Source organism: Battus philenor, unplaced genomic scaffold, assembly GCF_028537555.1.
Source record: "Battus philenor isolate CCGP_79_NKW_IND1 unplaced genomic scaffold, ilBatPhil1.0.hap1 SCAF_23, whole genome shotgun sequence".
Classification (NCBI taxonomy): Eukaryota; Metazoa; Arthropoda; class Insecta; order Lepidoptera; family Papilionidae; genus Battus; species Battus philenor.
Window position 1 is genome coordinate 2,629,581 of NW_027181686.1, and position 25,115 is coordinate 2,654,695.

Below are 25,115 nucleotides of genomic sequence, written 5' to 3' on the forward strand. Positions count from 1 at the left end.
GATAAAATATTAGTGTGCATCTGTCGCTTGCACTGTTCGGACGCGTTATATTGCTCTTATAATGATTCTTCTTTTATCTTACTGCTAAATGTGTTCTTGTATTGATTCCTATTAAACAATTAAAAATGTATGCCATCGGACATAACATGAAGACCTAAAAAAATCTTTATTAAAATACCTACAAACTGGCAGCAACTTTAAAGAATTTTGAATTTTATTATAAAAAGTAATTTGTTAGTCGTACTTATTAAAAAAGTAACTGTAGGCAGGATACTATACATTTAATTTTAAAATATTTTTTACGTTTGAAAGCTTATCTTTTTATATAAAATGACACCCAAATTTCCAAATTCATTGTAATAATAGTTATATATTCTGTGACTAAAAAGTATATATATATATATCTTTTTTTGATAAAATCTACCATACAGGATGATTGTCAATAGGTGTAAAAGCTCGAAAGGGGTGAATGTATAGAATATTTGTCAAAAAAATATGTGGAAGCTTTAAAGCAGTGAATATATAGATTAGTTGTCAGGAAAAAGCTTAAATGCGTATTTCCAATCACCCTGTATAAAGTGAACACTTTGAAATATGTTGCAGTGATTTATTTTTCTTTAAATTTCGACTAGCCTGTAACTTTAGCTCTCGACGTTAACAATTCGAATTTTAAAAATGCATTTTAATATGATATTACCATTACGTATTGTACATACATTAATTGAAAATAAATGAGATGTAGATTAAAAAGTAGTTCAAAGCCAATATAACATGTACATATGTAATAAAGAATCTCTGATCATTTTATTCAAGTATTGCGTGCCAGTTTTATATATATAAAGTATATTTACTAAAAATTCACTAAAAAAAACTTGAAATACAAGTTGTCTAATCTCTGTCGAATGTAAGTAACTTAATAAATATGTGATATTCATTATGTTTATATTCTTATAATTTTATAATACTATTTTTAATACGGACATAATGCTAGATGCTTAGCAAGAAGTACTAATGTCTATGTCAAAATAAATAAAAAAAATCTATAAATTTCATTACGTATAAATCGTTTAAATATCTATACAGATTATATAGATAAAAATAACTATAAAATATATGTCTTAGTATTTTTTTGATATGGCAACACTAGTTTCACCATAGAAATGTTGCGAACGGTACTTTGTACCACGGTAATGGTGGCGGAGGTTTATAATACTCAGCGTTAGGCTTCGGTTCCGTATTGTCAATGGGGTCTTCTGTGAATATATTAACGAAAGAGGCTATGAAACCGAATCTCGGGAACGCTAAAAATGGAAAATATTTCATTAACAGTAAACTAAATTTATAATTCAAATTGAAATACAATTTTCCGATGTACGTGGAGTAAACTGTTAGAAGTATGCTGTTGACGGCCAACTTGTATTTGGCAGCGAAGGAAAGTCTCTTATATTCCGGAATGGACTCGATGGTGTTATAGTCCCGGAGGTAAAGGAGGCGTGGGGGATGGGTGCATACGCCCTCCACCGCTGCAGGCGATGTCAGCTCTGTTGAATCCACACCTGTAAACGAAACATACCATATATCCATTCATTGATATTTGAATCTTGTTCCTATTATATTAAGTATATCTATTTGGAAGGTAAGTCGCGTACAGGACAGCCGACTGACGGAACGGAGCGGCACCCCCCTCTTCTAACACGCATACCCAAGGCGCGGTACAGCGGTTTCGGTAGGTTTATACCAATTATCTTTCGTATTTATTTTGTATGTAAGAGAGCCACGATGACTGATATCGCGTTGCCCGCATCCAGAGACTTCTCGCGACCTTCACTATGGCGTAAGTTCATCTAGAGGTGAACATATCTATGTTGCGTCTATCGGCTCGCGTTCGCCACCCATGAACCTTTCGATCTCTCACTTCAGACTAGCTCATTTCATTTTTTTTTAAATATGGCGAATAAAACGGTACTTACCAATATCCTCAGACTTTCCTTTCAGATGGTCCCGCAGTTTCTTCTGAAATTCCACCCTTTCGCGCTCCGTATAAACATAGCCAGGTACGTCGGCGAGATGCCTTGTCCAGTAGATCAGTGCCGAGGTATTTATCGTGGGGTTGACGGACCACAACCCGTCCAGCATACTCCTGGCCATGTGCTCGAAGTACTCCGGCACATGGTCCAGGCAAGGCGTGAAGACTCTCTCCTGCACCAGTCTACATACTTCCCTCGTATCATACATGTTCTTACGGCATAAATTGTATCTGTTAACAATGTAAAACAAATATACAAACAGCGACTGACAAAACATATCGTCTGTACGTGACAAATCAAATGCCGGGTACTAGAATTATATTATCGTTTGAAGTCTGCCCTGTCTGAAGTCTGTATTGAATTTATTGTCTACCCTATACGTTGTAAACGGAAATATAAATTGCAATACATATTAAAATTCCTTTCTAGTGGAATAAAATACGAATTCTTAGCTGACTTCTTCACGGTGAAAGGAATGTTCCTATCAAAATTTCTAATCTCTAAACTTTATCGTTATAGAGATAACGTGATGAATAATTAATACACACGTGGAAATTTCATATATTACAGATGATTTATATTTTTTCTTACATATGGTAGTTTTTTTTTTAAATTACAATCATTAATTTACCAGGACATTAATTCGATTCTGAAGATGGTAAAATAACAGACACACATAGTGTTAGTGTTATTATACCTCAATAAAGAAGATGATTATAATTTTCCAAAAAAAAAACTATTTCTATTTATTGTTACTTTATAACACGAAAAGAGTGTTTTATTTGACAACAAATAAATTAAAAATGTCACGCAGTTCTTGTGCGTTCTTGAAAAGAAGATATATATGATAGCTTACCTATCTTCTAGACCGATCATGTGGCCAATTACCCTCCAGAAGTGATTGTAGGCCTCCCAGTCGTCGTCTTGCATTTGCCTGATGCCGAATTTGTCAGATTTGAGTATAGAGAAGCCTATGAAACCGAACAGCGTTAAAGCCAAGTCCCTTTGTGAGACTCTGCCTACACCTTTCATTTTTGCCGCCACGTCAGCGCGCACGTGGCGAATTCTAACCGCGTACAGGGATTTCCACGATCTGTTAAAAAAAAATTAATTATTTATTGTTCCCAAGTATGTAGACCAGTATAACACTATATATATACTCACACACACATATATTTATATATATATATATATATATATGTATATATATATATATATATATATATATATATATACAATTATCATATCAGTGTTTGGTTAGGTTGCCATATTTCTTTGAAACGGCTTGACAGATTGTAATTAAGTGTGTGAAAGGGGTTTAGGGATTTTCACTCTTCTACTATCAACCCCCTTTTTAAAAGTGTTATTATTATTTCAATAATTATCTACTTTTAGCGGTCGATAATTCATCACTTACCAAGAACATACTATAACATTAAGGGTTTGTTATTGTGTAATAAATAAAAAGAAATATGTTTAGTGTTTTGTTATTTTTATATTCCATCATCGTTTACAGCACTTCCTGCCTCTACAACTCACATACCAAATCTTGACACGCATAGAATAAGTTATTTTATATTATATATACCCTAAAAATAATTTATATCGAAAAACAATGTTTGCTGGGTCAGCTAATATCATTATAAATCTATGACGTTTGAGCCAATAGACACCCACTGCAAGTCTTTGCCTCCCCTAAAGATAGTTATGGAGGGTTATACCATAATTGCCAAACTTAGCAGGCGAGTTTCGATCGCAGTGTGGTCTTACTATATTATGATTTTGATATTTTTCGATAAGGTTTTCTATAATTTAATTGACTACAAATAAAATATTTATTTGCACCTTTAAAGCTTTTTTACATATGTACTATATTAAAAAGTATATTAAAAAAACTAGATATATTTTGCATATCTAATGTAATCTGTTAAATAAATTATTTTTAGTCTGTTGTGTTAGATATGGATTGACGTGTCTGACGTCACCAAAATGGCGGCCGAGATTTGGCAATTCGTTCAAACATAACTTACATGCTGCCAGGTTTAAGTTCGTTCTCGAACCAGGCGATGGTGTGTAGAAGTGTGGAGAGGTATCTCTTGTAGGCCGTGTACGTGGAGTTAGAACGGCGTGAGCTCATCAAGACACGAAGGATGGAGGGAACTGAGAAGACCGCCACCAGTCCCAGTAGCATCGACGATGACATCCCGAACGAATTGTCCCAGAAGAAACGACGCGCTCTGTTCAAAGAAAATTAAATCTTATTCAATTAGGCATTTACTTCCATTTTTAAATAGTCAATTATTTTAACATAAGTAAGCCTCCACCGGCTCGGAACGCTGATCTGTTGAAAAGAGCCGGAAAGCCAACTGTTGCTTTTTTAAATGACAACATTAATCATGTAAACGAATCAATAAACCAAGGTCCACATATTTCGATTAACTAAAAACTGTTGAATGCTATAGATTTCGTGTGAAATTTCATAATATATACTACTAGTCCTCATGAAGAATTTTGAAGATAAAAATTAGTTTTTACGAGTTTATTTTTATTTCTTGTATTAACCATGCGTCTGTCAATATTTTATAAATAGTTTTTAAATTTTGGGGAATAAAAATTTGTTATTAAATATGTATTGAGAAAGAACAGTTACAATATCATCATCATCGTAAGCCAGCGCTTCCAAACATTTGGTACAATAGCCTGTTGTTCATGGCACGTTTTTTTATTACATTTAGATACAACAGTAGTAGAAATAAGCAAAAAAATTTTCCGAATAAATTATGGTTCTGTTATATATTCTTTTATAGATGTTATAATAATACAAATAGGCTAGGTTTTTAAAGTATTAAGAACAAAAATTTAATTATTTTATATCAAAAGACGCATTTTGTCCGTTTGCACGTCTTAAGACGCGTTGCCAACGGCTGCAACGTTTTGTATATGGTACATTTTCCTTGTTAAAAAACTTGCAACTTACAACTAAAAAACTTGTACTTGTTGTACTTATTAAAAATATTATTTGCCTACATTGATAGGTGCAAGTAAAGTCAATGTTTTACTTCTTCTTCTTAGTTCTACTAGTACTCTTAGTTCTTCACTACCGAAAGTCGATAGATTTCACTGGACCCCCGCTTACGAATTATAAAGTTCCCTTTTTTTGTCACGACATCGTAGACCCACTTCCTTACTACCTATTCTCCGTTGATGTTCTTGCTGTTAGCTTGGCTTTTACAGCTTCATCGGAGCCGAGTTCACTGAGCAGAAGGGTCCGTGAACTTAACCACACTTCCATGGACCTGATGATTTTACTCTCCTTTTCTCATTCATTTATTTATTTACTTACTTATTCTTCTCATTCATTTATTTATTTACTTACTGATTGAATTTCTTCTCACTATACCACTCCGGAAGTTCCATATCAATTTCCTCGGGCTTCTTTGTATCCGATGATTGTTCACTTGCTTCTTGCGAAAGCAAGTTGTCTACAAATTCTTCAGCTGGATAAAAAAAATACATTGTTATTACATTAAGTCCAAATATTTAATGGAATCAGGCGTTACCTCGCGGAAGTCCATCCTAAGTAAGAAAAGGACCAATATTTAGCCACTTCCGTACATGCAGTGGCAGTCGTGCAATAAAGTGAAGTGATTCGCATTGTTTACCGCATGCGCATTTATCAGCGGGCTGGCGGGCGGTGCACTTTATTGCACGACTGCCACTGCATGTGCGAAAGTGGCTAAATAGTGGTCCTTTTCTTAATTAAGTCCAAAATTTACTTTTAACGGTTAAAACTGTTTAGAACTATATCACTGTACTTTTGTAAGGATGTGAAAGGGATAGATGATAGATCTGAAGATATGTTTACACAGATAGTTTTTTTTTTAACAAATGCGCAAATAATTTACGCATTTAGTCCTCATTTCGACTAACGAACAATGCCGTCTTTTTCTCCTATTTTTTACGAAGTACTTGCCGTTATAAACAGAGTTACAGATTAAAAATGAATTAATGTAAAAACATGCCGAATAGTAGGTTATATAGAAATCAATCCAGAGATAAGCCAAGTCGTAAACTTGGAGAATGATCATATCAGCATTGAGATGCCCACTGCAAGGCGTCACCAAAAGAACGTGAGGATAACAGGCGTTGCCTTGCCCGCATCTAGCGACTTTCCGCGAGCTATATCGTAGGTCCACCTAGTGGGCGGCGTTCCCACGCCCAGCTGTATAAGAATGTCATTACAGGAGTTAAATTTTTAATAAGACTTGTATAACATATTTAATACTGTGATCAAAAGTTAGGTTGTTTATAAAATGTAAATTCTTCAAAATTTCATCGCTGCAGTAATCCTGTCTGATAAAACGCACTTTTGTCAACGGTTTTTTCAATTCTCAAAACAGTTTCAACAGTCTTTTTTCCGGTATAGCCTTCATGACTCACTTCGATTCGGTTTTTACCTCCTTAACCTTAATCTTTTAAGTTAACTGAATGGCTAAAAGCTGCAGGGAGCCAAATCAGTCGAATGAGGGTATTAAACCATTTGAAAAATAGACGCTTGGCTAATATTACAGTTCTACCAACCTAGGAAAAAAAATGACCTGCCTTCCTAATGCCCGGAAGTTTTAAATGACAGTAGTAAGTTAGATAAACATGTAATAAAAAATATGTTGCTTACGGAAATTATCGTATTTACATAATTTTAATTGTCTAAACAAGGTTATGTTAGATAGAAAAGTTATTTAAATTATAATTGACCTCTTGAGCTATGATCCTTGGTTATGTGATATGCATAATAATTGTCATTTCCTTACCGTTAGTTGATCACTTATGTGATTTAATAGGTTCCTATAAGATAAGACAGTGTCGGGAATTATAGCAAGTTAAATGTTTAACATAAGATGGAATCTTGTTAGTCCAACAAAACCGAAACGGATTTTTTTGATAATTTTTAATACTGTTTTCATGTATACTTTAAACCTTTTATATCTTTTCGGCATTTACAATAATTCTGTATAAAATTATCACTACGAAATGTTTTACATTAATTTATTTTTTTAATTGGAATACAACAGGCCAATAACGTCTGGCAGTACAAAGTCTGCAGGGACAGATAGTAAACAATGATTTATTTTAAATTGTGGTAAATTAAAAAAAAAAAAAACTTTTTTTAAGCGATTGCATTTTTAAAAATATGCAATTGTGGATAGAAAAAGTTATGCCGCATTGCTTCATAGTGTTTTGTTATTAAATGAGTGAATGTATAGGTCAGGGGTAGCCAACCTTTGAAGGATTATTTGTTATTTATTATTGTTTCGTAATTTTTAAAGTTCTGTTATGTGATACCTTTTTTAAAACGCTATTATTTGCGGTTTGCGAAACATTTCAAATTTTGAAAATCGGCTAATATTAGCAAGGCGCTTGGCCACACCTAGTACAGTTTATTTGTCTGTTAAAAGTTTTATATGTATTACTAGATTATCATTAAGTTATTTAATATTTCTGACAGTTGATTTTTTTCTATAATTACAAAACGTACAAAGTACAAATTTAAATTGGGAATAAAAATAAATTTTGCAACTATTTACCACTACTTGATAACAACCGTGCACTTTTATTATGGACTGAACCCAAAAATGCTATCTTTAGTAGATACGTCAGATATGTTTAGCACAACTGTCGGGATTTAAGAATTTCGTATTCCCTCAATTATATTTAGTTGCTATTAATATATGATAAAATGTCAATAAAAAGTGCAATTTTATACATTTTATATACAAACGATTTATTTACAAAAGTATTTCATTACGCAAAAATTGTGCAGTCTTTTTTGATACACTTGCGCGCGCCAAAATTGATCTGTCAAAAGAAGCGCCATCGCGACGCTAGCGTTCTTCACAGCTAGCGATAGGAGCGCAACGGCGCTCCTTGGCACTAAAAGGGTTAAATAATTATTCATAACGGAGGGTTTTTTATTATACCACCCTGAAAGAACCATTACAAAACGTAAATACAAAATAAAATATTTATATGAAATCTTGTTTCATACGTATAGTATAAGGGAATCTGCTTCCGTAGCAATAACCCGATACTAATATTCGAGGCATGGGAAACGCAAGGCGCTAACTGCTGATACTGCACCACTTGACCAGAAGTATTATTATAAGGAATAGAATTTCACGAAGACACTCCATCTTCATTCTTCAAAGTGGACACTTAGATTAGTTAGCATAAAAGTTTAATTTGTTTATTCTTCCAATTAATAATTATAATTATTACTACCATAATACTGTTTACTAAGCCTAAATATTGTTAAGGGTTGATAGAATTTCTCAACGCTCAAGTTCAGACATTCACGAGGATTTGGAGGTCAATGTCTTCTACTTCACATTTTGTTAAGTGTTTTGCCTATTAACCCTTTGGGAGCACATTAGTCCGAATTTTTTCTTGTTTTTGAAGCACATTTAATTCTTTGATACCTCACCTACTCTGTACCCAGAGTAATTTGTAAAAACAGTATATTTTAAACAAGAAATTATTTATTTCATGATATGTAAATACATGTATGATAACTTTATACATTTGGTATTGCAAAAAACGGAAAATTTAGGAACAAAGAAATTCATGTTATTATGAAAAGTAAATTTTATTAATAATTTTGTAGAATATGAGTATTATTCAAAACAGGTGGATAAATGCAGTGGTATTTTGCATTCTTTGCACTGCCAGATTTTGATTCTTAAAATAATCATGGCATCTCTTTTGACGCCATTTTGCATTTGTTTGGTAGAATATATTAATGGAAGTGTGCCTAATTTTTTGCCAGTAAGCGAAATAGTTCGCCAGTTGCAAGACGTCCATTGGTTTTATAATTTGGTAATGTGATATTTTACAATATTTCTCTATCAATATTTTAACGAAAGGAAGCAATGCCAGTTTTGGATGTTCTAGTAATTTTAGAATACAAAACATGCATTGTGAAAGGCCATTTCTAGTAGATACCTAGACCTATTTTACCTCTGAATTGCATCAGCATCATCAAGAGACATTATTAGTAGGAGTATAAAGGTATAGAGAAAATATATTATTAAGGTAACATACAATATTTCTAATCTTTATTATTTTATCGTTTATATTCAGTTTTATCTTTTCATCACCTTCAAAAAACATTTCGCTAATAACGTTATGGTTCAGTATAGAATAAGGTACGCTTTGATAATGAAATTATTTTTCAACAAGATTGAACACGTTAAATACTTTCTCAATTTCAACGATGTATGTCGTCAAGTGCCACTTTGACCAAATTAATGAATGGCTTTCTGATACGTCGAATGCGGTCAAATGGTCATGTATCTATATACCAAGTGCAATGCGCCCTGAGCGAAGCTGATACTGTGACAATATTCCATCTGCATATTTTCGCATGCACATACCACGGCATATTGATCACTTGTGGTTGGATAGTTCTGTTCAAAGAGCCATGAGAGATAGTGAGATGAAGAGATAATGATCTAATATCGACGTATTTTCTCTACACCTTTTAACCTTTTTTCTTTCATAAGGTACATTGATTAGCAAAATATTGTATAACAATACATTTATTATCTACAATGAAAGCTTGTTCGACTAAAAGACATACAAACTCGGTACCGATCACCGTTAAATTTAACCCATTGTAAAATAATGTTTTTAGTCTGTTTTAACATCTTTTAAATAGTTTCTTTGTTGTTTAGATAAGTTTCTGTAAACATTATCAAAACTAGAATTTAAAAAAAATCGGGATATTTAAGTTAGAACAAAATATTCGCGTGGAAAAATGTATTTATTCTTTTTGGTGTACCGCGTTATTTAAAAATAGTAGTAGAGTAAAAAGTAAAAAGTTGTGTGTACTCTGGTTATAAATCAATCAATCTTAATAACGTAATTAGCAATGTGGCTTTGTAATTTGCGTTAAGAAAAACTATTAAACGTTAACGACACTTTTTAAAAATATGAACATTTCGAGAATCGTGTATATTATATTTTTTAATTACTTCTCTTACGTCGTGTACCGTGGTTTGTCAATTTCAAGAGTGTATAGACATTAAAGCGACGTGGGTAGGTCTCTAACTAGATGGACCAACAACATAGTGAAGGTCAAGGGATATCGCTAGTTGCGTGCTGCGCAGGGCCGGTGATCGTTGCCATCTTTGAGGCTGGCATATGCCTTACAGTGGGTGTCTATCGGCCGATATGATATCAGGGGTACCGGAAAGTAATGTCGTTTCTGTCGACATATTTTACAGAAAAATCGATTCATTTTTTACCACTCCGGCATTGAAAATTTTTATACTAGATGGCAAAAGGTTGTTGATAACGAAAGTGATTATAAATAAAAACTTGTTAAAATTGTAGTCGTGTGAATTTAAGTTAAGAAAGCGAAATGATTTTCCTGGTTTCCCTAATAATTAGTGGAGATCTGGACACGTATTTAATTGAAAATAAAAAAAGTTTTTTTTAAAATTGTAGTTTGTGTAGTGTTGAAGAGAAAAAACATCATTTGTTGATACAACGTGTCAAAAATCTTATTAAAGAGGGTTACTTTTGAAACAATTGAAATCACGGTAAAAACGTTCAAACTATTTTATCAAAATGTGAAGCGGCAAGATGGCGTCAAATAGTTTAAGGGTTGCACATTTATGTTAGTGATAATGGTAAAAGTTTCCGATACTCTTTTGTATTAGATTTACAGCGTAACATTTCCAGAGGTTTGAGGGAAAACTCTTTTTATACAATATTTAAATAAAATGTTTAACAATCAATTTAATACGTGTCTACTCTTTAATATTAAATTTTCAACAAATATACACCGAAAAATATATACTTAATATTATCTCTCATCTTTTTTAAGATTACGTACAAAAATTATTTGTATTCTATGTTAAAAGTACTGCGATGACATTTTAAAATATCATCTGATGTCAAAAAACAATGGCGGACGGATTAAAATCAGATGTTTTCAAATTTTGTATGTATCATGCTATAATCAATTTTTATCAAATTCGCATTTTTCAAAGTCACATAGGCGAATATAATACCTACAATAAACATTATCTTTGATTGTTTTTAAGATTTCATATAAAAACAAATTATAATCCATGCTAATTACTATCATTGCATTAAAAAACATACATGACGTAAACAAAATGGCGGACGGCTTGATAATCCGAAATTATTATCTAATAATATTATCAGAAAGCTTATACTCACAACGGACAATCCGTACAGTTGATTTACTTCACAAGTGATACTAATGTCGTTTAGCTTCAATTGCGTCTCACAATATCCGGTGAACGAGAGCTCCCTCTTGCAATAATGGCAAGTCAATGCCACTTTGTACCACCATAAAAATATCTATTACATATACAAGTGGTCCCGTAAATTAACGTCAAGCAGAAATAGGGAGCGAAAGTGTAGATATTTTTTAAATTATTTCTATCCAGAAAGTAAACGAATTTTAAAGCGATTCTTATATACAGGTGATTGGTTAAATTAAAAATTGTATTTAGAACTAGTTGGTCTATATCACACCATTCTAGTCACACCAAATATTTTATAGTATATATATTGGCGCGAAAATAAGAAATCACAATCATATAAAACTGACAGATTCCAATTTCAAAATCAGTATTTTGTTTATTCTTAATCATAACAGTATTTATGGCCAGTCTTAATTTGATGACACATTTTATTTAAAAATATATTATTATTCCACAAACAATTACAAGTAATCAATTATCGATTATATGATTATAATTATCGTTCTTTGTTTATTTTCTTTCATACTGTTTCTTGAACGTCATTGTCATGTGTAGATAGTGCACAGATAGCAAAAAAACAATAAATTAGGCAAAGATCCTACACATATAATTTTAATTACGTTTTTACTTATTTTATTTCCCGTCTCTTTTTTAATATTTTAATTTAAGTTTTGTCATGTTTTAGTTTTAAATAAAACATAGCGCTAATAAATATCACCAATCGTTGTTGTGACTGCCTTTAACAAGTAGAACTATTTGTTCAAAATTAATATTTTTGCATGGCATTTGATTTGGCACATCGTGAACAAGAGCGATAATTTTGGCTAATTTCAGTTTTGTAAAGCGTCATCTTGGTCTATTCACTCTGCCCGTGCAAGTCTTTACCATCATCTTCCAATAACATGACCTACACACTACTTATTTATTTATGGCTTTGCGTGGAATATCGATTTGGAAAAAGCATGTGAAGGCTTGAAAGGTACTCCCACGTTATATACAGAATGTTTGGTTATGGATGCAAAAGTTTTATAGAGGCGAATGTATAGCTCATTCGCTGTCAATTAATATACGGTACGTTGTATCCCAAAATGAAGGGTTCCGTAGTAATAAATGCGTAACAATAATATAAGATAAATGGTCTATATATTTACGATACCATATTAAAATCATTTATTGTTTGCTATATATCCCTGTAGATTATGTAATTTTCATCTTCATAAAGTAGATGATTATAAGTTTAGGTACGTATTAGAACTACAAAACGGATTTAACGAGAAAGTTCATAATACTACATATACTAAAGAAACAGAATTTTAAATAAATAAGACAGTCATAACCAAATATCCTTATATACTGACGTATTAAAATTATGCTTTAGTGTGATTTTAAATACATCCTCAGAGCACTTCTGAGTTACGTTTATAATTCCAATTATGTTGCTTCATAAATAAACATATTGTTTTCAGTCTAAAAAATTTTACTTTTTATACACATTAAAGAATAAATAAACATTAGTTGCGAATGTAGTAATACAATTTTATAGTTTTTTTTTTATTTATGTCATATATCTGAACCTATGTGTGTGTGTATGTATATATATATATATATATATATATATATATATATATATATATATATATATATATATATATACATACATATATAACGAGTACAGGTGCCATAGATATACTAGAACTAAATATCCTGCAATTTTAGATAAAAACGATTTTTATCGGGTTTTTAGATATTTGCAATCCAGTTCCAATAAACCATGTTTATTTTTTCTATAATTTTCTGGCTAAAAATGGCGGAGATAGGCAAAGTTATCTTTTATTAGACCAGAAATAAAAGATTATACTATAAAAGTAAATACTTTACTGCTTTTCGGCATGATAAGACTACATACAATTATGTTCTTATAAATATTTTCACTGCTTTATGTAGACAACATTTTTGAGATAAAATCAATGTTTAGTTTTTCGTCTATCATTTTATTCGGTGGAAGCAGATACATAAATAAATAACTAAATTAATATTAACTCTATTCACACAGTAGTCCTACTTTGGACTACAACTCTATTTGGTATGAAATTGTGTTGTTTTATTTTATTATAAACCAATAATCCGATTTAACCGCGGGCCGGACGTTTCGGACACAATGCCGTAACTGTACCCGTGCTATTAGCAAAGCGAGTCGAAGCCGACCAACAAAGAACGTTGACAGCATACTGAATATAACTTATGGAAACATATTTTTTTTTATTTGTTTAAAGGCATCAAAATATAATCCATATATTTGATTATTTAAATTTTACTTATCATGTGTATTTATTTTTATATATATATAATTTTTAAGAGCTAATTATTATGACTGGAATTAAATCGCTTTTACACGTCGTTTAACTTTATTTTTTCTATAAAAGAATAAAATCAACAGATCTCGGTGTGCAACGCCCGCCAGCCCGCTGATAAATGCGCATGCGGCAAACAATGCGAATTACACAACTACCATCGTTAAATCACTCAACACTTGTTACACCTCTCCACGGGGCATCTTCAGGAGTTATGTTACACCGAGTAGCGCCAAACATAGTCTCTGTGTTTGGCACTAATCGGTGTACGACTACGACTGCATGTGCGGAGATGGCTAAATATTGGTAATTTTCTTACTTAGGATGGACTTCCGCAAAATAACGCCTGATTTAATTAAATAATGTACAGACGCGTGTCAGTTACACGAAGTTGTTCGCATGTAGTAAACCGCTCTACCCGAGTAGAGCTGTGTAGTATTGATGTTGTGTATGCGACTTGGGAGAGTAGCGTGGACCAAAGGCGAGTCAAGAAGGAATCCGGATCAAACCTCGGTTCGCCCCTGTTCGCGGTTAGGAAGCGGGCTGCTGACCACATAAAAACGGGTGTTGTGCTGTGCAGACATGTTAAGGCAGTATTCTTAATTCTAGTATGATACAATCTTTCATTTTCATTTTGGCACAGGTCGTTATATCAAATGAAATATATCTGGCTTTTGTCCACCAAATATGGTCGACGATGCACAGCGCGTGACATATTTAAAAAAAAAGAATTATACAATTTATCAAATCTCGTTTAACGCAGCTTGGCACAAATTAAGTATGAACGCAGCCTATCAACTTATATATCTAGATGAAAACGTCTTTTATCCTTATGTAAAGATAATTACGAACCTTAACTTCCGCCTCGAGTTTCATAACAGGTTTCCGCAAATGTCAAAAGATTCGTATTACAATCCGAGCATTTATTGAAAGGTTTTTATAACTTTATATATTTGTATTTAAAACAATAATTTTCCGTTAGCCGGACGCAAACAAAACAACTTTACCCAAATGTAATTACTCAAATTATTTATCGCAACTTATTCATTTTAACAGTTATTTTATTGTATTCGAATTTCAAAATATCCTCTGCTTTTTACTTATGTATTTCCTGTTTATACAATTTCTATAATGGCGTTATTTCATTTAAAATATATTAATATATGCTATATATACATGATAAATATAATGTAATTACTTTTAAACACATATATAGGAAAATGTAATATACACATGATAATATACATGTACTATGTAATAAGCGTACTGTAAATGATTTTTCATTAATAAATAACGAAGAATAATCATTGAGTCAGCACAACAGTATCAAAATACAAACATACACGAATAATTGTTTTTTATCAGGAACATCTTATAAATTTTGATGTGATACATAAATACTTATTAAATCGTTGACCTTCACATCTGGAGACGATGATCTAGGATGATTATGCGTTTTCCTGGTCTACATGACTTTTTCTATTTATAAAACGAAAATCAGCGAATAAAAAAGTACTGTTTAGGCAGACATTATCAAATTTAATAACAGGTACGTCAATTTACTTACATTGCAAATATTCACAAATTTAATTTCCTTTCAAATAAATAGTTTTTTCGTATTTATTACTACATTTATAACTAAATTTATTGTATCTTGTTTATTAAACATAATCTATTACACCTTTCTAGATTAAACGATGATTAATTTCGTTCCGATATAAACATGCAGATATAATATTACATATAAAATACTTAATTTTCGCAATGATAACTCAAATTCTTACTTAATATTTAATCAATAATCTCATATTTTAAACAATTCAATAATCCATTCATTAAAAGTAATATATTAATTAATATTTACACTTTAAATCCTAAGTAAATACTTATTTGAGAAGTGTACGATAACCGATCCAACCTTTACATTTATTATTAATATACCTTTGAATTAAATAAAAATATATTAATATAAACACCGCATTTTGAAACTCATACATCAAAATTCTCAGCTATCGCCGCAATGAAAGTCTATTGATGAATATTTGTGGTAAATCTTTGAAAATTACCGTTATATTTTTGTTCTGGTTATTAGAAACTTTTACCTGTCTCTTTAGTTTGCGAAGTATTTTTACAAATATCAAACGTTGCTGACTTATTTCTATGAAGGTTATATTGACATAAATAACTTACGGCTTAAATCCATTATTGACATCTCTTATCCGTTTACTTATAAAACAACAGACAGTAAAAAACATTCAATTACTTAAAATAACCATTACACAACCATTTCCGGCGGCGCGCGAATACGCACTATTAAATAGTTTGCTTTTACTTTGGTAGCTGCGATACCATTCACTGACAGAAGGTACAGATTATAACAATACTGCAGTAAGTACAACAGTTACCACAGGCTAAAAAACTGTTCACGACATTACCAAAGTTCTAAAATTATTTAATAATTAAGTATAAATAAAATAAGGTTTGTTATTTAATAAACGTATATAACAAAATGAAAAATTTAGCTAACATCTTAAATTGAGTTTTCTGCTATTACCGATAGTGAACAACTATACTCCTTATCTCTTTGATGGTGTTACTGGTATTGTTCCTATTAAAATTGTTTTATACAAATTAAAAAATATATTTTTTATAGGATTTGAGAGTATAATCTATTGTTGGTTTTTAAATTCAACATCCTTTTATCTCATTTTTAACAACTTTTATATGGAGAGACCCGACCTTATGAAGTTTTTAAAAAAAAAATTAGTGTAAATTCGGGAGAAAATTTGTATACAAGTTAGCTTTTACTTTTTTTGTGTAACTATTCTTTGTTTAATGTTGGTATTTAGTTTTTTTTATAATTATATTTTAAAATGATATTGACATTTAAAAAATTTTCATCTTACGTTTATATTTCATGACAACATGTAAACAATAATAAGACTTGGTATCGACACAGCTTGATGACACGGTCATCTGATTAAGTGTATTTCCTGAGTTATATTTATCTTTTTCATCAACTTCCTCAATTAATACATGATTGGCAACAGAAACACTGGATTCAGTACAAAAACATTACAAGAGCTTGTACTTTTAAATACTCTCTCCTTGATCGTGTTTGTTCTTGAATAATTATTATTTTAGCTATGGCTGACCGATGTATAACCATGGACATCATATAGGGCGTTCACTTATATAGGCCATGCCCACAGATTTCTAATAGTATCGTTTGGAAGCGGCCACCATCTATCGCGACGACCAAAGTCCACATGTGGACTGACGTACTACTGACGTACTTACGCTGCATTTGTTGGTCCGTAGTCTCCATCCTATAACATTGAGGCGCCATCGGTCACCTTTTCTACGTGCTATGTGACTTGCCAACTAACGCTTCAACTTTCCGAACCGGGGACTATCTTGCTTATTTTCTTTTTCTAACTTCCGAGTGTAGCCCACACCATTTAGCAGAAGGACGTGCTTTGTCGCATAAATTCGACCATTACTACCACTCGAGGCTCTCGTCCACGGAAGTGTAAGAATTATTCATTTATTTAATTTATTATTCACATAGCATTATTAAAAGATACCATCTGTGTACGTTATGACAAGGATATTAGCTAGAAGCGCCTAATTTAATAGAAACTAGAATCAGATTTGACTTCTCTATAATGACATCCTTCAGCTTAAATCAAGGTTTAAAGGTTAGAAAGGTAAAAGGTTTTCAAATACAATATTAAGGAACTATATTCTATAATACTGGGTCGAAGCCAAAACGAACAAGCGGTGCTTTTTTGTACCAATAACAATGTAACACGACAGCGTGACGAATAGACTACTAGCTAGGCGCTATTATCTGCCTACAGTAAAATGTGATACTGTATTACCGGATCAGAATTCGCTCGATACTTTCTGCAGAAGCCACATAATCCAATTTACTTTATTGAAATAAACACCGAATAAAAGTCGTATCACAGCAATGCTTCCGTTTCATATTTTGGCAGCATATTTTCTGGAAGGTGTGCCGACCTGTTACTAGTAGGTTATCAAAATATTTTTAATAATTTTTTTGTAATTATGAAAGAAGTCTTAAAAGTGAGTATGTATTAATACCTGAAAATGTAATGAGAATAGAGGAGGACCGCAGAAGAACCAAGTTCATCGATGTGGCTCGAAGAATTGCTCGTTTAGCGTGATAGAGGGCGGTGCACATAGTTTGTGCAACCGAAGGCAGTTGGAAAGGTTCTCGAACGGTGACCAGGAGCTGGTGACGCGTGGATAGGCCTCCACTAGATAGACCGATGACTTAATTAAGGTCGAAGGAAGTCGCTGAGCGCGGGCATCGCAAGGTCGGTCGTCATAGCAATCTGGAAAAGGCTAAGGACTAATCTTCAAATAATTCCACGCGCCGTCACATAAACTTAACGTGGCATTAACGCCTACTACATGTTTACATGAAATAAAGAATTTTGAATTAGAATTCGCTAAGCTGTGGGTTGAGGGCATAATGATTCAATCTTCAAGCGTGAAAAAGAAGCTGCTGCATTTGAAAACTCAAATGTATTTTTGTTATAAAACTTATATTTCTGTCAAAATTAATTTATTATCGAGTGTTACTATCTTTTATCCTAATGACTGATCACATTCGATTTACGCCCGAACGCAAAATTTTTTTATGGGCGCTTGGGAAATGGCCAGCCACTCCTTTCCGCTTCGGAGTTGGATTGGTATAATATATATGTAAAAAGTATTTACATGTCCGTTGAATAGAATATAAACGAATAATAAATACATTATGCGACGTAATTAAATAAGTATTTAGTTAATCTCTTGAAGCTAAACTTGAATCATTGTTTTTCCGTTTATAGAGCAATTCTAATTAATTATAAATCAATTATTTAAAATTATACAACACTTAAAGACTTCGGATGGACTTATATTATGCGATAAGCAATTAAGTGAATAAATTTAATAGATTTATCAGTTTATGTAATGCGGTAAGAAGTAATTATATTTAAGGAAGAAGATCTATTTTCAACAAATGTTTCATATCATATCACGTCTTAGTATAAGTTAGAGAATACGACTATACGACTTGGAATATCGTTCAATAAGAATTTTTCTTTATATTTCTTAGGTTTAAATAAATATATAATAATAGATTTAAATAAATGTAAACACGGTTAAAATGTCATACTTGGTATAAGAATAATATCATATGATTATCCACATGGAATCTTACTACTTTTGTGTGTCACAAGAAGAATGTTAGAAGAGCTAATTTTGATAGAAACTACAATCAGGTTGAACTGCCCTATAAAGGCTACCATCAGCTTATAGCTCCAAACGCGCCATGACCTGAGACATCACAACAACACACAACAGTCATAGATGGGATTTTTGCGGTAACCTTTACAATATTTTAATAAGCAATTCATTTCCAAGCTCTATCATCACGTAAAAATATTTCACAACATCGTACAAGGTTCTTTTAGGAGCAGGAGAAGGTTCTTTCAGCAGCGCATGGAACAGGGTAATCCCACATCAGAGCGCTTTCATGCGGAAGAGAGCGTCTACAATACTTCTCGCCTTGAGATTGGCTGACTGCTTTTATTGGTTGAATATTGATTTTATAGTTTAAAGCAGTGATTCCCAAAGTGGTCTATTTCGACCCCTAGGGGTCTAAGTCAACCTGCAAGGGGTTTACGTCAGCAAAAAAAATTGCGAGTCCATTAAATGAAAATGGGGGTCCACGATAGTGGATCTCAACACATACACCGATAGTACCTATTTACTTACATCATACTATCTTATAATATCAAAACATTTACATTATTTATAAAAGTACCTATGAAGTAAAAAAGTTATTATATATGTTTATAAAATTGTGTAAGTTTAAGAATGTTGGTATTCGCTTTGTGGTCGCAATACATTTTGAACTTGTAAAAACCTGAGAGTCGCAGTCTCAGAGCTTTGCTACCTTGCACTGATTTGTTCAATTCGTCACTCTATAAATACGAATGTGGGACAAACAAATAAATTCATAGGAAATCAATATCAGGTAAGTAGGGGGTCTACCCAACACGGTAGGCATGGCAAGGGTCTACGACACAAGAAAGTTTGGGGAACTCTGGTTTAAAGAATCGGTTAAAAATGGGCCAAGCTTGATGAATATACACATTCCTAAGCAACGATACTCACCTCACTTCGGCCCCCCGTCGTAGACTCAATACACTTGTACTTTCGACACCGGCGGCTGGGTGTGTTCTCCTGAGTTCAAGAGAGGGCGTTCACTAGAGACCCCTATCTTTTTCGCTTTGCAAACCTACACCATACTTCAGTTTATCACAATATTATACACCTACACAGATATAGTATCTCTTAGTGCAAACTTTATAGTCGTAACTGCAATGTAATCTATCAGAGTAGAGTTTTTAGCTCACGGAACTCCTGTTTCAACGAGCTCAATTTCGATGAAGCTGCTCAAAGTCAAAATGGCTGGCAACCTCATACACATCACATAAGTCAATATACATGTTTCTATATTATATAACAAAATTGGTGGTGTCACGATAATAAAGGTTAATATTTCACCAAATGGTTTTGTGTTTTTACGAATTTCATTTACCTTTATTGTTAATTTCCAATTTATAAGTATATTTGATGACAGCTGTGACTTTCAAGTTCTGGATAGGAGACTACACACCGGCAGGTGCAGCGTAAGACGTTTACTCGTAATGCTGCTGAACCCAGGCCGCTGCAAACCAGACATTGTAGACCTGGGGGATGCCTACGTCCACCAGTGGAAGTTCTATTGCTGAGATGACAATGATAATTATATCTATTTAATTATATTAATGTTGCGAAGCCAGATCAGTTTTAATAGAAATTTAGTGACTATAGGGTACGAGCCAGTTCGCAGTTTTTTTTTTCATTACCAGCACGATATAAATACCCTAGACTACTTTAGATAAATATAACTGTATATGTACAAGACATGTGCCGAAAAGGAAAAAAAACCCTTGCCTGTCTCGAAGAATGTAGCTTTGTCTTGTGTATTATAATTGAATACGAAATAAAATGTTCAGTACTCCTTATCATATCAATTTTGACATTTGAATCTTGCTTACATTTATTTAGGCAGAATTATTATTTACTGATGTAATTCATAAAATATATTATGTAGCGTATTTTAGGTATTAAAATATTAATTTATGTAATGATATTTTAAAGAAATTTGAAATTCGTTTGTGTTATTCAAAACTATTTAGTGAAATAAACATGAAAATGGATATATATTAGTTTTATTTTTACCTTTAGCGATAGAACTCATCAGTTTTTAGTTCTGTCGTTGTAGGATCCTGTTGGAAATCTATTTTTAGATGGAGCGGGCTATGTCCAGCAGGGATTATTTTATTACTTTATTTGAATAACAATGTGTGTATTGTTTTTTTTGTTGATTACTTTACAATAAAATTTATTATTGTGTACTATCTGTGTCTGCAGACTTTGTGCTGAGAGAAGTTTTTTGCTGACAAATTAGCCATGCAGTTAACCCATAAAAACTTTTACACTTGTAACTATCTGTATTATACGGTCAAGGAAAGTTTGTTTACTATAATAAGCTATGTTCAGCTTAACATTACAATTATTTTTATTCAATTAACTAAAGAAAACGTAAATACATGAAGAACTAATAAAATGTTAAATGTTAGTAAGTCTGGTGTTTTAAGGTTATCTCACTAAAACCTATGAGATAGCCAACTTGTGGTCTGTCCACAATTCTTTCAAAAGTTAAGAAAAAAAGTGTGAAACTTAAAAAAGGAACCAATTGTAAATATAAATGATTCGGCATTACTGGTACAATGACATTTTCTTTTATCTGCTAACACTGACATCTGTTGATTACAGATCTAAAGTAAAGTTTGTAAATTTAGTAATTTTTCAAAATACATTTCTGTTGATGATGAATCGATTAAATATCTACACATTTTTTTAATTTATACATGTTACCCTAATGAATTCTAACATAAGAGAATGAATCAGATCGCGCAAGTTTTATTGCATTCCCCGCCATACTGATTATTAGTCTAAAAGCTTGGGAGACAGTTCGCCAATAAGATGCTAGATGGCGCTATACACAGTTTTGCGTTATCACATCAGTACTCAAATATTATCAAGCTGTTTAGTATACCCAGTTTTTTTAAAAAAAGTTCAAGTAATAGCTTACCGTACGAGCCCACAATATAATTTGTCAGATTTCAGTCAGTAACGGCACGTTCCTTTACAGATATAATATCTTTGATTGAATCACAAATAGGGATATCCATAGACGAACGAAAGTAATTGATATAGGCCAGTGGTTTGGCAAGTTGAATTGGCAGTGGGCATGCCAAATAGCGCGCAGAACAGATGGCCAGAAATTAAGGTTCTAATGTGGATCAAGCACTGATAAGCGAAGCAGACCTTGGTTGTCCGAAAACACAAGCTGCTTCCTAACTGACCCTATTAAAAATTTATGTCGTAGACCCAAGTTCAGCGGAGGACGTCCGGCGGATATATATATATATACTTTACGACAACTTTAAAGTCGGCGTTTGATTAAAAAAAAAGAAAACAGACTATTTTTAGATGAGAAACCTTAGTGTGAAACAAGTCAATGTAATTCATACGAGAAATCTTGATACAGCATGTCCTAGAGCTGAAATAATTACGTTGTTTATTACGATGAAATTATCATTTTTGTCAGCCGTTGGACGCTCTCTGCAAGACGAAGGTCTCTCCAAATAACGTCACAATAATCGGTTTTACTCGCATCCTGCGTTTCCTCGCAACCTTGATAATTATACCGTCGTCGTCGTTTCAGTCCATAGACGCCCACTGCAAGACATGGGACTCCCCCGAAGGTATATACCATTATCGCCAGGTTGGCGATCGCAGTATGGTATTACAGTAAGGAGAGGAAGCTGCTGCCCATCCTCTGGAAACTTGTTGGTGAACAGTGGCAATCCTGTATAATTAATGCACGGAGTATGAATTATAAGACTGTATTCCAGGAATTGAACTCGCGACCTACGATCGCAAGTCATAGTCTGGTCACCACTGGGCTACCACTGGGCTCAATGATGATGTAGATTTTTTAGCTGAAGTTAATTTATTATTAGGTAAAGGTTTATATATGGAAAACAAATGCCTGCTGTTATACGAAGACTCGCCTTATTTTGTTTTATATAATGAAAAGTGAAAAAATAAAGTATTATCCATGTATTTATACAATGTATGCTTTAATACCACAGATAAGCTTTAATAATCATTTTATCTTCGTATCCTACTTAGTATTTGGACGATCTAATCTTTCGATAACAGTTTCATTAAAGAAAAATTAATTTACCTGCGTGTTTACAGTGTAATTTGTTAATGGTATAAAAGTTAAAAAAGGTTCAATGTATAGTTGATTTGCAGTCAATAAGTATACGGTACATGCTATCAAAAATTATTGGTTTCGGAATTAATAAATAACATAATACGTAAAAAGTGTGTTCTAAATTCAAATTACTACATATTAGAATTAATCATTATTTATTATCTGTCCATGCAGATGTTACTGCCAGAAGTTATTGACCGCAATACGATATAACTTTTGACGGTTTTCGATATAGGATTGCTGACAAATAAGCTATCAATTCACCCCTTTAAAACTTTAACAATAATAATCAATCATTCAGTATGATTTATTTAAATACCCTGGAAGCGAACAACGATATAATATATTAAGGATATATTTTAGTATATTAAAAATTTGTTTTCTTAATATTATTCTAATTGTTCTACTTAATACGTCGACGTCGTCATTTCATACCATACTCGTAGATGCTCTCTGCAAAGCATCTTCTCTAAAGATTTCTGCAGCGCTCTAAGACTTCTCTACTCTAGAAATTTATTCGAGATGTGATTAGTTTTATAATACGGACGTAAACACATAACTTATACTAGAAAGGTTAATGTAATACCGGCTGATTTTCACACAGGTGGTAACTATCTCGCTTCTGATAACACCATACGGGATTTTGGGCTGTATCTGAACTCGAAACTTACTCTCGACAGACACATTGACGAAGTTATTAATAAATCTTACCGTATACTGGGTTTTGTTACACGTACAACAAAATCCTTTAAGCGCAGAGACACTTTCATTTATCTTTATCAATCTCTAGTAAGATCTCACTTAGAGTATCTATCCCCCGTTTGGAATCCACTGTATGCAGTCCACGAAAATAAAATTGAAAGAGTACAAAATAAATTCCTTCGTATTCTGAACTACCGAATTCATTGCCCCCGGGATTCTTATAAAATGTTTTTAAACAGATACCGAATGTTATCATTGATGGATCGACGTTCACTAATGGACGCCACTACACTTAAAAAATGTGGTGGCAATGTTAACTATTCGGAACTGTTGTCCGAGGTAAACTTTCGAATTCCTGCAGCAAAAACGCGTTCTAGATCCCTCTTTTTTATCAACGGCTAAGACAAATATCGGTAAACGTGCACTCTTCCACAGAATGTGTGACCTCCACAATTCATATATTAGTGATATTGATATATTCTCGTGCTCTCTCGTATCTATTAAAAGACAATTTCGTTCGAAATTATTGAGTACACACAATACAATTTAAATCTCATTGGAACGTGACGGCTTGCTGCGACTCGTAATTATTGCGGTGTGATATGCAGAATGCGCCGGATCTTTGATCCCTGTTTAGTAATGTTTTTATTTGTTTTGTCATTGTTTGACTATAAATCATTAAATGTTCTTAGTGAGATAGTTATAAGGTAACAATTGCTACTAATTTTATATTTATAAGCTTCTAAGTTTGTACTTTATTACTGCCTTTTGTTACTATTTATCTCCAATAAAGTAAATAAATATAATTTGGTTTTATCAACGACGACTTAGAATATTCAAAGTTCAAGGTAATATTCGTTGATTACGTCGTATTTGATATTTGATAATAATATCTATTATCGCTTTTATATTAACTTTTAGTATTTGGTACGCTTAAACGACGTAAATTTAAATAAAAAGCAAAATGTTAAGTAAATATAATTTTGGCGTTGGAGAGTTTTTAGTTAATCGAAATATGTTTATGACCAAATCTTATATCACACAGTCGTTCGATTGTGGAATGATTTACCGCTGAATATAAGACGTGCTAACTCACTATCTATGTTTAGGAAAATAGTTAAGAATTATTTACTAGAGCTATGATTTTTTATCCGTTAATTCATTTCTATTTATTTCTCTATTTATGTATTCTCTCTGAGGCAAGTGCGATCCAAATCAGTTATTTTTTAATTAATTTATTACATTTATTAGACGTATTATAAATACCCTATTTATTTTAAATATACATGCTATATACATATATATGTGTGTTGGTGTT

General features: G+C 32.5%; 1 protein-coding gene across 1 annotated transcript; it reads right to left on the reverse strand.

Annotated features, from left to right (window-relative positions):
* Positions 1-928: 928 nt before the first annotated feature.
* Positions 929-15,968, reverse strand: LOC137924183 (uncharacterized). The gene is made up of 6 exons (XM_068767546.1): positions 15,865-15,968; positions 5,404-5,524; positions 4,058-4,264; positions 2,884-3,120; positions 1,971-2,257; positions 929-1,556 (listed from the first exon to the last, which is right to left on the reverse strand). The coding sequence occupies exons 1-6, from the start codon at positions 15,884-15,886 to the stop codon at positions 1,150-1,152; spliced, it is 1,281 nt and encodes a 426-aa protein (XP_068623647.1). The 5' UTR covers positions 15,887-15,968; the 3' UTR covers positions 929-1,149.
* Positions 15,969-25,115: the final 9,147 nt, after the last annotated feature.